The sequence below is a fragment of the Myxocyprinus asiaticus genome, chromosome 13 (genome assembly GCF_019703515.2).
Source record: "Myxocyprinus asiaticus isolate MX2 ecotype Aquarium Trade chromosome 13, UBuf_Myxa_2, whole genome shotgun sequence".
In the NCBI taxonomy this organism is placed as follows: domain Eukaryota; kingdom Metazoa; phylum Chordata; class Actinopteri; order Cypriniformes; family Catostomidae; genus Myxocyprinus; species Myxocyprinus asiaticus.
Window position 1 is genome coordinate 13,362,163 of NC_059356.1, and position 14,628 is coordinate 13,376,790.

Below are 14,628 nucleotides of genomic sequence, written 5' to 3' on the forward strand. Positions count from 1 at the left end.
TCACCTGCTCCATCAATTAATTGTTGTTGGTGCAGTGTCATAAAAGCATGTACATTTTTAAAGGCTGTAGAAGTAATTCTCGTTAACGCTAAAATTAAATTAAAAGTGAATAGAATATTAAAGTTGCAGTGTGTAATTTGTACGGCACTAGCAGCACCAAAGAGAATTGCTAATATGACTTGGGCCACATTCACCCTAATCCATTTAAGTCTGAAAACTCCATTTTATTAGTGTGGACGAGGCTTTGATTTTCACATTTTCAAAAGAAAATGTGAGTAGTGTTTGCTTGCGCAAAACTTACTGCCAAGATGCTTTTGTGGGTGGTTGCCATGGTATTGCTATGCAGTTGCTATGGTGTTCTGGGTGGTTTCCAGGGCAGTGTTTTGCTTTTACTAAGGTGCTCGAAGTGTTATTTGCATGTTGCTATGTGATTGCTATGCTGCTCTGGGAGGTTACCAGGGTGTTGCTATGTTGTTGCTAGGGTGTTCTGAGTGGATTCCAGGGCATTGATTGCTAGGGTGTAATGGATGGTTGCCAAAGTGTTGCTCTGCGGTTGCTAAGGTGTTATAGGTGGTTGTCAGGGCATTGATTTGTGGTTGCCAGGGTTTTGCTATGTGTTAGCTAGTGAGTTCTGGGTGGTTGATAGGGCATTGCTTTATGGTAGCTAAGGTGTTCTGAGTGGTTGCCTTGACATTGCTTTGTGGTTGCTAAGAAGTTCAAAATGGTTGCCAAGGCTTTGGTTTGCAGTTACTAAGGTGTTCTGAGTGGTTGCTGAGGTAGCTAGATGCTTTCTAAAATGTTCTGGCTGGTTGCTAGGTGGTTGCTTATTAGCCCAAGTCAAAACAGCTCATCTTTAAGTCTCTATAATGGATTTATAACGTAAATATAATACCAAAAAGTATTTATATGCCTTTAAAAAAAAAAGTAAATCGGAAAATTACTTAACTAGTAGCTAATTTCCACCCTTTGTTTATCAACCTAAACTGGGTGCAGTGTTTAATTATCTTGAGTGATTACACCAAATACTGTACATTAATAAGGTACACCATGAGCTACTTTTGTAATCATTTGTTTAACTGTAAAATAAATAGCACTGACTTTCTGAAGTGTCCCATAACTAGATCAACTGTACTGTCATGAAGACAAAGGAGCAATTTATTAGGTGAAAAAGAAATACCTGGACATGTTTTTAAAAAGACAAGGCAAACTTAGAATTTTCCTTGGAACAATGTGCACTCCATCATAACAAAATGGGATAAACATGGCACAATCCATGTAGACAGTACTGAGATCAAGCTGCCCTAACAATCAGAGAAACTGGACAGTAATCGTCTGATAAGTAATGAAAAAAGACCAGCTGCATAGCTGAGCTGCAGAGCTGTCCAGATATCAACAAGCTCTTCAGCGTTTTACAGACACGCCTCTGGGGGACTGGTTAGAAGGAAACCACTTCTGAGGAAAGCCAATGTTGAGATACACCCAGAGTTTGCTAAAAGCCATGTGATAAAACCCAAGCCATTTGTAGGAACATCTTGTCATCTGATGAGTCTAAACTTGAGCTCTTTGAGGCCTAAAGACAAAGCACTGAGTATGGCGCAAACCAAATGCAGCCCACAACCAATAATAATAATAATAATAATGTTTAATTTATATAATTTATTTTCCCGATCTCAAAGCGCTTTACATGCAACAACAAACATAAATACATACTGTAAATACAATAGTCTACACAAACACAAATCACTAAAACAATACAGATTTGTGTTGCAGCCTAACACTCACTTCAATAGTAATGATCATTACTGTATATTCTTGAGTTTCTTTCCAGTAGGAGAAGCTGGAAAGACTGTTGGCATCATGGGCAGCCTTTACAGCCAGCCAGATGTCTCGGTTTAGTTCAAAGACTAATTTTCTAGCAGGACAATGATGACCCAATGTACACAGCAATGAAGGGCTGTCTTGTAGAAAGAAGGTTAATATTCTGGAGTCAATATCCCAGTCAGAGCCCAGGCTTGAATCCAATTGAAAATCTGGTGTATGACCTGGAAACTGCATTCTAATTTGTTAGAGTTGGAGCATATTTGCACAGAAAAGGGCAAAAAAAATTACATAATCTAAATGTGCAAAGCTTACTTAAGTCAAAGGCATACTTACAGTAAGTCTGTAATTGCTGCAAAAGAATTATGCACCAAGTAACCAAGTATTCACTATGTGATGTTAATACCTTAAAGGCTCCTTCATTCTGGAGAAATGAAGGTGCATGAATGAAAAAAAAAAAAAAGAATTTATTCATTAATGTGTTGATTTTGTGTGTGTGTGTGTGTGTGTGTGTGTGTGTGTGTGTGTGTATGTGTGTGTGTGTGCCAGTGAATATTTTGTGTAGGCATGTAAAGGTGCTATCAGTTGGCCTATTTCTCCTCATTAAAACATTTACCGCTAAATAAATGTTGTACTTTTAAAAATATATGTAGAAATTAATAAATTAATTTAAAAAATAATTCCAGTTATTTTACATGGAGCTCAGCTGTCTCATGGGGTCAGCCATGTTGAGATCACATGACCATCCAAATTACTATTGGTGTTACCTTACTCACAGAATAAATTAATCATGGCTGTCTGAGAATAGTAGAGTGGAAATTTTTCACTTGATTATCATGCACTACACGGACGGGTTTAGCTGTTGCGCACCCTCTCTATGTTTACATCAGCGTCTCACACAGAATGCGTTTACATACACCCTCCCGAGAACGTTGATGGGAAAATACTGCGAAATACTCACTTCCCCAGCTTCCCCTCACTATGAAGCTTATCATAAGTATCATAAACGTAGTCTATGCAGCTTATGCATCAATTCTTCTGAGGCATGCACAAGTTTTGGTGAGAAACAACACAAAATGTAAGTCGTTTTACAGTTAAAATCTTGACACCCATTGTGTGCCTTTTAGCACTAATGGTTGCTAATATACATTCTCTGAAAACAAGTATAAATATTATATTTTTACTGGAAAACAACACAAATAAACTCATTAAGAATATAACTTTTTTGCAGTGTAAGGATTTGAAAAGAGACTGCTTGCTGCAATAGAGCATGTTAAAGTGTTGTTAATTTTACAGGAATGTAAGATTACCTAGCACGTGCAGATATGCTCCAGCTCTGACAGAGGGGGCACTGCTGCTCCGGAGGGAGGCTTCACATTCATAGTAGCCACTGTCACTGACCAATGGACCACTGATAGTCAGACGGCGGCCAAAGTCCCTGAGGCCTCGGTTTACGGGCGCACCATTTTTCCACCATGTAATGCTGAGTTTAATGAGAGGCCTGGAGGAAGAAAAATACGGATAAACACAGGTGGGGAATGAGAGATAGCAGTTGCCAGAAGGAAGCAAATAAACAGAATTGAGTTTTAATAGTTTGATAGAGGTCATTTTGAGTGCTCAGATACACACAGACATGCACACACCTTGCATTGGCCACACACTCCAGTGTGACCTCAAACGTGCCCACCATTACACTGGTGTTCCTCGGCGGTATAATAATAGAGGGAGCAATGGGGTCTGCTGGACCGCCAACATCTAAAGAGAAACAAAAGAGTAATCACAAATTTGATATGCAGTATTTAATACCAATAGTTTTCCTAGACAGCAATCTCACATGTGTCTCTTCTAGAGTTTCAAAAGAGATAAAAGTAAAAATATCTGAATAACCTCAAAACAAAAGCATAAAAAACAGCATATTTAGCTAATTCTCTGAAAACAAGTATTAATATATTATGCAATTTTCCGTCTTGAGTTTTTCTAGAAAAAAAGACTGATATTTCTCATAGAAGTTCAAGACCAAATGAAGCTGGTTATAGCCCGAAAACCCAGAAGAGACTTAGCATTTTCGAGACCTTGAGATTTTCCTGTGGGTTTATATTTGGTCTTATAAGTAAAATAATAAGCATTACTAGAAGAAACTTGGACGTTTTGTTCTACAACATATATTACACACAGTTATTATATCCCAAATGTGAATTTTAAAGGCCACCATGTTTTTAAAAAAAAGTATGTTGCTAACAAGTTGCTAGATAAGAACCCCAGTGGGTTTTGTTTTGTCAGGCATGTACACTCATATGCTTGTGGTAGTTGTAGTCTTGATTACCAACTTGTTAATAACATAAATTTATCAAAAAACAGTGTCTTCATAATTCATGTTTGAGGTATGAATGTGTGCAATTTAAACATGTAATTATTTTCAAGTAAATAAAAATGTCTGAACAGCTCTATTATGTTAGCTGATATCCGCATTAATTGTATAGCCCTACATTCTTACTGTACATCAACAATTGTCTCATTTGTGTCTACTGGAAAACATCTGAGACAAAACTGATACTCCAATGAAACACAAAATAACAAGTTAGAAAGAAAGAAAGAAGGTTGGAATAAAGGAAAGAAGAAATAAATGAAGTAAAGCTGGAAGACAGGAAAGGAACGAAGAAAGAATGGAAAGAAAAAAGGACAAAAGGTAGGAAAACAGGAAAGGAAGCAAGAAAGACAGTAAAGAAGGAATGAAGGAAGTAAGAAAGGAAGATAGAAAGGAAAGAAGGAAGGAAGGAAGGAAATTAGGCTGGAAGACAGGAAAGGAAGGGGGAAACCAAGTTAAAAAAGGAAGGAAGGAATGAAGGAACTATCAGTCCTTTCTTCCTTCCTTCCTTTCTTTCATTACTTCATTTCTTCCATCATTCCTTTCTTCTTTTATTCCTTACCTTTCCTTTGTTTCTTTCTTCATTTCCTTTTACCCTACCTTCCTTGGTAGGAAAAAAGGAAGGAAGACAGGAAAGAAGGAATGAAGGAAGTAAGCCTGGAAGACAGGAAAGGAAGGAATTAAGAAAGGAAAGAAAGAAGGTACTAATTATTGGACCAAAAACCTCTAAAAATAAGCCGCTAAAATATAATTTGACTCTCGATGGATGTACTGTTACATCATCTTCTACAGTAAATAATTTGGATGTTATATTTGATGCCAATCTGTCCTTTGAAAATCACATTTCCAATGTTTGTAGAACAGCATTCTTCCACCTCAGAAATATTGCTAAGTTATAACACATGCTCTCTGTTGCTGATGCCGAAAAAAACAAATTCATGCGTTCATGACCTCAAGACTAGATTATTGTAATTCATTACTGGGAGGATGTCCAGCAAGATCAATAATAAACTTCAATTGGTTCAAAATGCAGCAGCCAGAGAGCTGACTCATGATCTATTAGACCAATTGTATCGTCGTTACATTGGCTACCTGTTAAATTTCATATTAATTTTAAAATTCTGTTAACTAAATACAAAGCTTTGAATGGTCTAGCTCCGCAGTACTTAAGTGACCAACCACTCTATATTCCATCACGTTCATTACAATCGCAAAGTTCTGGCCTGTTAATAGTTCCTAGAACATCAAAATCCACAAAAGGAGGTAGATCCTTTTCCTATTTGGCTCCTAAACAATGAAATAGTCTCCCTAACACTGTTCGGGATGCAAACACACTCACTCAGTTTAAGTCTAGACTAAAGATTCATCTATTCAGCCAGGCATACACCTAATTTATCCTTCAACTCACAATTAGGCTGCTTTTGTTAGGTCTGCCAGAACCAAAAACATTTCTCATAATATATAACTCTGCAATAAATTGAATGGCATCTGCACTAATATTATTTTATTTGATTTCCTGTCTAAACCTCGGGACTCCTATACTAAGGTCACCAGAACCGTCTGGATCCAGCGCCATTCCTGCTTGGTGTCGGACTCCACTGCTATGTTTCACTGAGTGATGATGACTTAATGCAGCCGGTGCCAGCCAAACATCACTTCAGTCTATTACGATGGACTTCAGAGGATGAACTGATGCCAACTCCAACCATAAGACATGGGATACTTCATATGCCATTGCCTGAACCTTGGATATAGGATAGACCTCACTGAAATTACTGGCCGGTTGAACTGCGATGCACCTCACTGATCTCTGCCTGCATCACCTCGGTCTAATGATGGACTACACTCTTGAAATGGAATAAATAGTCTATCAATTAATTGCCAACAAAAGCCTTCATCAGCCAATTAACAAAGGACAATTGCATCTATGTGAACTGCTGCAGTTAATCCAGGATGAACTTCAAAGACATTAGTCATTAATCATACAGTTCATTCAAATCGTTGTTTAAACACTGACCCTTAACACTTACATAGTTTAATCATTTTAAACCATGACTTGCACTATACATAAGTAATATTGGCATTATATTCATGATGTTTAGCCAGAGGGGAACTGGCCCCCACATTGAGTCTGGTTTCTCCCAAGGTTATTTTTCTCCATTAACCAACATCTTATGGAGTTTTGTGTTCCTTGCCACAGTCGCCTTTGGCTTGCTCACTGGGTTTCTAAATACAGTTATTATTTATTTACTTATTTTTAAACACAATTCACAATCATATTTTATCAAACTACACAATGATGACTCTAAGATATTATAGATATTACAGTTTAATTTTCTGTTAATGCATGATTTTCTGTAAAGCTGCTTTGAAACGATGTGTGTTGTAAAAGGCGCTATACAAATAAAAATGACTTGACTTGAAGGAAGGAAGGTAGGAATAAAGGGAAGGAAGAAATGAAGAAAGGAAGGAAGGAAGGAAGACAGGAAGGAAGACAGAAGGAAAAAAGAAAGAAAAGAATGGAAAGCAGAAAGGAAGCAGACAGAAATACTCATCGCCTAGAGCACTTGTGTACTTCCTAGCCCTCACCATTACGCGCTTATTATTATATACATAATTGTCTGCAACCTCTCCTCCTGTAAGTGTACTGTAATACCTCCACTAATGTGCTGCGCTTCAGAATGAAGCCTGATTGAGAGACACCACCGACATGATTAAATGCCACAGAATCATTTGCTGGCTCCCAGAAACCTTTCACTATCCATTGATTCTCTGCCCTCAAACAGTGATCTCGCTTTCCCTCCACCCTGATCTGATTCCACCTTTATTTGCTTCTCTTTTCATACATGGACCCCTGGATAAGAGATACAGTGGGGTCTTTATGGTCTCACTCTTTTTCATTAATCTGTTTTTGTGGTGTCTATTAAAGAGGTGCTGTTTTTATAAGGGTACTTAATCACCCTGTCATTGTGGCACCGTAGGACCAGCGCTATCATACAAAGGTCCATGAAGCCTCGCCACACGCCACACGCCACATACTCACAATCTACTGCATAGTGAGCTGAATATTGATTCTTGAAAAATTCTAGTCTGCCCCAGTCTGTGCAGTATATTATGTAGCATGGACAACCACTAGGGGGCGATGGAGATGGTCATTTTCCCTGTTGGACAGTCGGCTACAGAGTAGCGGTCAACCGATTTGGGTTTTTCAATGGCTGATATCTAGAAAGCAAGATGGCCGATGGCCAATATAATGCCGATATATACATAATACAATTTTATAATAGCAAATGAGATTCTAAAAAAATTTCTGAAATTAAATGAACACTTAATTTACATAATAATCTGTTATAATATTTACTCATAATTCAATCAAATAAATAAATCAATTCAATAAAAAAATAAAATAAATTATTATCCATTGGACCTGACACAGGGGAGCTTCTTTTAACTGACTAATAAAGTGTAAAAGTCTGGTTCAGAAGTAAAAATCCCATAAATTGTTTTCCATAGGGAAATGGATTTTTATTGATGAATTATAAACCTTTAAAAACAGACCTACCATGAGCCCAAAAGGATGTTAATCGATGGTATATGCTTCTGTTGAAGCTATCAGTCCGCATTATTTCATTTAAAAATCATGTTAAATAATGCAATTTCTGGTCAAAACTACACTACCCATGATACTGAAGGGAAATGATCCACCAATCAGAAAATCGCAGCAAACAAAGCACATCAAAAGAGCCCAGTAGCGACCGCCCACTTCCACGACACAATGGGAATGATGTAATCAAGTCGATTTCCCAACACTCTCAAACTACTTACATATTTGCATATATCTGAATATTTTGCACAAAAAAAAAAAAAAAAAAAAATGTATATACATATACAGATACAGTTGTGCTAAAAAGTTTGCATACCCTTGGAGAATTGGTAATATATGTACCATTTTTAAAGAAAACATGAGTGAGCAGTCAAAACACATTTCTTTTATTTCTTATGGGATCCATATTCAACTGTAGGTTATAACAGAATGGCACAATCATAAAACAACATGGCAACAAAGAAAAAAATGAAATGACCCCTGTTCAAAAGTCTGCATACATTTAGTTCTTAATACTGTGTATTGCCCCCTTTAGCATCAATGACAGTGTGCAGTCTTTTGTAATAGTTGTCTATGAGGCTCCAAATTCTTGCAGGTGGTATAGCTGCCCATTTGTCTTGGCAAAATGCCTCCAGGTCATGCAAAGTCTTTGGTCGTCTTGCACGAACCGCACGTTTGAGATCTCCCCAGAATGGCTTGATGATATTAAGGTCAGGAGACTGTGATGGCCACTCCAGAACCTTCACTTTTTTCTGCTGTAACCACTGGAGGGTCAACTTGGCCTTGTACTTAGGGTCATTGTCGTGCTGGAAAGTCCAAGAGCGTACCATGCACAGCTTTCGTGCAGAAGAATGCAAATCGTCTGCCAGTATTTTTTGATAACATGCTGCATTCATCTTGCCATCAATTTTCACAAGATTCCCCATGCCTTTAGAGCTCACACCCCCCCCCACCCCAAAACATCAGTGAGCCACCACCATGCTTCACAGTGGGGATGGTATTCTTTTCACTATAGGCCTTGTTGACCCCTCTCTAAACATAGGGCTTATGGTTGTGACCATAAAGCTCTATTTTGGTCTCGTCACTCCAAATTACAGTGTGCCAGAAGCTGTGAGGTATGTCAAGGTGTTGTTGGGCATATTGTAACTGGGCTTTTTTGTGGCATTGGCGCAGTAAAGGCTTCTTTCTGGCAGCTCGACCATGCAGCTCATTTTTGTTCAAGTATCGTCGTATTGTGCTCCTTGAAACAACCACACCATCTTTTTCCAGAGCAGCCTGTAGTTCTCCTGAGGTTACCTGTGGGTTTTTCTTTGTATCCCGAACAATTCTTCTGGCAGTTGTGGCTGAAATCTTTCTTGGTCTACCTGACCTTGGCTTGGTATCAAGAGATCCCCGAATTTTCCACTTATTAATAAGTGATTGAACAGTACTGACTGGCATTTTCAAGGCTTTGGATATCTTTTTATATCCTTTTCCATCTTTATAAAGATCCATTACCTTGTTACGCAGGTCTTTTGACAGTTCTTTTCTGCTCCCCATGGCTCAGTATCTAGCCTGCTCAGTGCATCCATGTGAGAGCACAGGTGTGGGAAATGAACCTTTAATTGCCATTTAAACCTGTGTGTGTCACCTTGTGTGTCTGTAACAAGGCCAAACATTCAAGGGTATGTAAACTTTTGATCAGGGCCATTTGGGTGATTTCTGTTATCATTATGATTTAAAAAGGAGCCAAACAACTATGTGATAATAAATGGCTTCATATGATCGCTATCCTTAAATAAAAGACAGTTTTTTTTGCATGATCAGTCATACTGTATTTTCAAAATCAATGCCAAAATTTCACAATTTCTGCCAGGGTATGCAAACTTTTGAGCACAACTGTATATACAGTTGCACAATACGATGATACTTGAACAAAAATGAGCTGCATGGTCGAGTTGCCAGAAAGAAGCCTTTACTGTACCAGTGCCATAAAAAAGCCCGGTTACAATATGCCCAACAACACCTTGACACACCTCACAGCTTCTGGCATACTGTAATTTGGAGTGACGAGAACAAAATAGAGCTTTATGGTCACAACCATAAGCTCTATGTTTGGAGAGGGGTCAACAAGGCCTATAGTGAAAAGAATACCATCCCCACTGTGAAGCATGGTGGTGGCTCACTGATGTTTTGGGGGTGTGTGAGCTCTAAAGGTATGGGAAATCTTGTGAAAATTGATGGCAAGATGAATGCAGCATGTTATCAGAAAATACTGGCAGACAATTTGCATTCTTCTGCATAAAAGCTGCGCATGGGACGCTCTTGGACATTCTAGCACGACAATGACCCTAAGCACAAGGCCAAGTTGACCCTCCAGAGGTTACAGCAGAAAAAGGTGAAGGTTCTGGAGTGGCCATTACAGTCTCCTGACCTTAATATCATCGAGCCACTCTGGGGAGATCTCAAACGTGTGGTTCATTCAAGACGACCAAAGACTTTGCATGACCTGGAGGCATTTTGCCAAGACAAATGGGCAGCTATAACACCTGCAAGAATTTGGGGCCTCATAGACAACTATTACAAAAGACTGCACGCTGTCATTGATGCTAAAGGGGGCAATACACAGTATTAAGAACCAAGGGTATGCAGACTTTTGAACAGGGGTCATTTCGTTTTTGTCTTTGTTGCCATGTTTTGTTTTATGATTGTGTCATTCTGTTATAACCTACAGTTGAATATGAATCCCATAAGAAATAAAAGAAATGTGTTTTGCCTGATCACTCATGTTTTCTTTAAAAATGGTACATATATTACCAATTCTCCAAGGGTATGCAAACTTTTGAGCACAACTGTATATATATATATATATATATATATATATATATATATATATATATATATATATATATATATATATATATATATTGTTTCTATACTTATAATCAACAACTTGAAATTAATAGTTATATATTTTTCCATCATTTTTAATTCAATAGTGTAAATCACGATGCTTTGCAATGGGATTGTATTTCATTTCCTCATGAAAGACGGCATGTACAAGGACGTGTAACTTTGTCTTTTTGTCAGATTTTACATTCATTTTTTTTTTTGCCTCCAATCAAATTTTGTAATATTGTTTTTTTTTTTACCTCATAGCTGGTTGGTTTCGTTTATGCCTTAAAACTCTTTTATGAAAGATTTTCTGAAATCCCTATGGAAGAAATGAATGGAAAAAAAACTTCTGGAACCAAGACGGCTGAAAAGTGAGCAGGCACTGTCCGTATCAATAAAATTGGAAAAAAAAGTCTTCTAGAGAGTACAGTACACAGTACAGTAAATATTTTTTATTCTGAACTCACTTTCTACATTGAGGATGACAGGCTGGCTGGTCTTGTTCTCTCCATTCTTATCATTTACGGCTTGGGCGTAGTAACGACCCGCATCGGGGGCCACGGTGGAGAGAATAACCAGGGTGTTGTCCAGAGTGAGGGCTCTGAGAAGTTAGAGAGAGAACACACTTGAAACAACTAGAAAGAATCAACGCCAACTAGTAAACATGTCAGCAAAGAACTCAAACACACCAAAGCACAGAGGAAAACTGTGCACGTCTGATAGTCTGGTATACTAATGTTATTTGCATTGAGGGCTCAAGAGGATAAGTGTTTTAGGATTGCTGGACCTGGAATGCTGGCCATGTGTGAGTGTGTGTGGTTAAATGAAAGTCGACAATTGGAGTGCACTGAGATTACAGCCTGTGTATCTGTCAGCATAGGCCTGATCAGCACAGATTAAACTGACTCCAGCACAATTAGAGGGAGGGCTCTCACTGATTCCAAACCAAACATGCCGGGAATATCAATGCGGTAAAGGATCAACAAAGAAGCGGCAAACAAATCGTATGCTGTCAGGCCCTCTCACAATCATACACAACCATTACTGCAGTCCGAGAGACAGTGAATAAGAGAAAGAGAGAGCGAATTGAGGACTGAGTAGCGCTGCTGGAACCTCAGATGTTTATTTAACACCTGCCTCAATGCCCAGGGTCTCATTTGGGATTTTCTGCATACCCTCCAGCTGAAAATCAATGTCTGAATGTTCTTCAGTCAGCTGCAGAGATGTGAGTGAAGTGGAGCAACAGCAATTTCCCCTCCCTGCTCAAAGCATTCTGTAAGCACTCCACTCCTACTCCATTCCGGGTTACTTTCGCATTACTTTCTGCTCACAGGTGTGAAAACCCCCGCTCCAGGTTCCACTCCATAAATCTGCACATTACCGGATGTGACAGGCCTGTGCAACAAAACTACATTTCCCATTATGTGGCTGCACAAAAATGATAAAATAGATAGATAAAACATCAATTACACATCTAAGTCGTGGCTCTGCTTTTCATTTTGTTGCATTGGTGTGAAAAGAGGTTGAAGAAATAAGAAATGGCAAAATGGGTCTTTACTTTCATACTAAAATCACTTGAACGTATATCATCGTATTTTTGACTTCCGACCTCGTAAGTACGAACTTAAATGCAGCATAACCCGTTGTGAACTGTGAACAGATGCTCTAACATTTAAAAAGAAGCTCCAGGAAAAAAAATCATGCAACTCCACACACTCCGCAACGTTCGCATACTTCCCTAAGCGGGGTTGGGGAACACAATCTCCTTCGTAAGTGTCTAAAGCACTCACGTCAGATGTCACATGCCAGATGAGCAGCATGATTTATAGATCATCAAACACGCCGGCTGTTTTTGTGAACCCTCCTGCTGGTGGAAGGGGCAAATTGATCTCAGGTGATTACCAAGACCTTTTGAACATGGACGGTGTGCATACATACATCCAGGACAGTGTGCATACACGCACCAACGCACTCAGGCGTTAAGTCTGCCAATCATCCAAGGTCATCAATACAGGGCTATTTGTCCACTTTGTCTAATTGGCTCCCGTGTTGCCGGCTTCCTCTCTGGCTTTCAATCACATTTAGTCTAAAGTCAACAGGGGTTCTTATTATAATTGACTTCATCAATGAGCATTGTTGTTATCCATTCTCCTGGAGTGCTTCTGAGAGCCCACATACACTCATGTCTGGCAGGAAGTTCTAGAGTAATTATACAACATCATTGTAGACTCTTTCTGTAAGGTATACTGGCCCTTCTGTGAAAAGAAGTGTCATTAAAGGAACAGTTCACACAAAAATATGGGTTGCTACAATCTGTAAGCTCTTTTTTTCTTTCTTTTTTCTTTTTCTTTTAGTAGAACACAAAAGGAGCTTCTGGCAGCCATTTTCCATACAATGAAAAAAAAAGTAGTCTGTATGACTGTATGACTGTGTTGCTTTTCGAGTTTTCTGAAGGCATGCCATAGCTTTGTGTGACCAACAGACCAAAATTTAGGTTGTTATTCACTTCTATACAGTCTTAACTTCTACTTTAGCGATCTCCTAAATTTGTCAGAGGATTATCAGTGAATAATGACTTAAATTTCAATTTGTTCCTCACTCAAATCTATCTTATGGCTTTTGGAGGCTTGGAGTGTAATGCATGTTTAATATAGGCTACTTTTTGGGGGCACACTGTAAACCCTAATGTTGTCATTACTGGAAAAGTTTTCTTAATTAAACTTTACTCGAAATGTCACGTTTTGGGAACATAAGTTCCTTGAACTGATGTTTCTTAAAAATCCAGAGCTTAAGATTTTAAGTGTTAATAACTCAAACTATTGAGTACAAAACTGAGGCTACTATGGGGAATACCAACAATACCTTGCACTTGAATTATTTAATTATGTTTCCATGGTCAAAAGGAGCATATGGGGACATTTAAACAGTTATATTAAGAATTCATAGAGATTTTAGCTCTTTTGTGGTATTATTTTTGTTGTTTTGCTGCAAATAGTTGTTTTGTGTGATGTCATTATTAGGGAGATCTGTGTCCCCTTTGGTCAAGTTGGACCCTGTTAACACTATCTCAGTTCTCCTTGTGCATGTGCAGCTGAAGTACAGGCATACATGCATTTCTGTGGAGAAATAAGCTTATTTAATGATTGACCTAGAATCAGTTATAATTTTCATGACTTAAGCTGTGTTATTGTATGACCTAAATTTGAGTCCATTGAATTGAAATTATTAAGTTGAAACAACAACATTTAAATAGCAAATCTGAGTTACATCTTATTGCATCTAGTTATCTTAACTTAAATAGTTAATTCTATATGAACTTATCAACTTAATTACACAAGTTTTGGAGATGCCATTAGTCAATTCAATTGAAGGATTGAGTTTATTCAATAAATTGAGTAGAGTCAACTTATAAGGGTTTTCAGTGCATGGTCCACTATATGAACTGTCATTGTATGAAAAAGAGCTGTATAAAGATTCTTCAAAAATGTTCCTTTTGCATTCCACAGAAAAATAACATCATACAGATTTGAAATGACATGAGGGTGCATAAATAATACATAATTTTCATTTTTTGTGTGAACTATTCCTCTAAGATCCACACATGAAGGAAATATTACATGCGGCTGCTGGAGGGAATCTTGCGTCCATCTCTGAACCATGTGATCCCGGGCCGGGGGAAGCTGTGGATTTGTGGGGGCGGAATCAACGCTGCCTCCCCCTGGGACACCACCTGAGACCGTGCTCCCTCCACAAAGCCTTCCATGTCTGAAAATGAGAGAGGGGGACCAATACAGAAGAGAAAGACAGTGAGAAGACAAAACAAGAGCAAGGACAGAAGGCACAATGCTCCACACTTTCTTGGTTGTTTTTTAACTAACATTGTGTCCTAACTAAGTGCAATGCTATGCTACGTTCCCAGCATAAATTTTTCTGTATGTTAATTTTTCTGTACTCACAAACCCAAAAT

The 14,628-nt window shown here is 38.4% G+C and overlaps 1 protein-coding gene across 1 annotated transcript in view; it reads right to left on the bottom strand.

The window, feature by feature from the left end:
* LOC127450661 (protein sidekick-2-like) overlaps window positions 1–14,628 on the bottom strand; it is a 219,289-nt gene that overhangs the window by 84,148 nt on the left and 120,513 nt on the right. The window contains exons 4-7 of the mRNA XM_051714937.1: window positions 14,279–14,426; window positions 11,129–11,262; window positions 3,462–3,573; window positions 3,129–3,319 (exon numbers count right to left, since the gene is read on the bottom strand). Coding sequence (XP_051570897.1) covers window positions 3,129–3,319; window positions 3,462–3,573; window positions 11,129–11,262; window positions 14,279–14,426 — 585 coding nt within the window. The remainder of the gene's footprint in view (window positions 1–3,128; window positions 3,320–3,461; window positions 3,574–11,128; window positions 11,263–14,278; window positions 14,427–14,628) is intronic.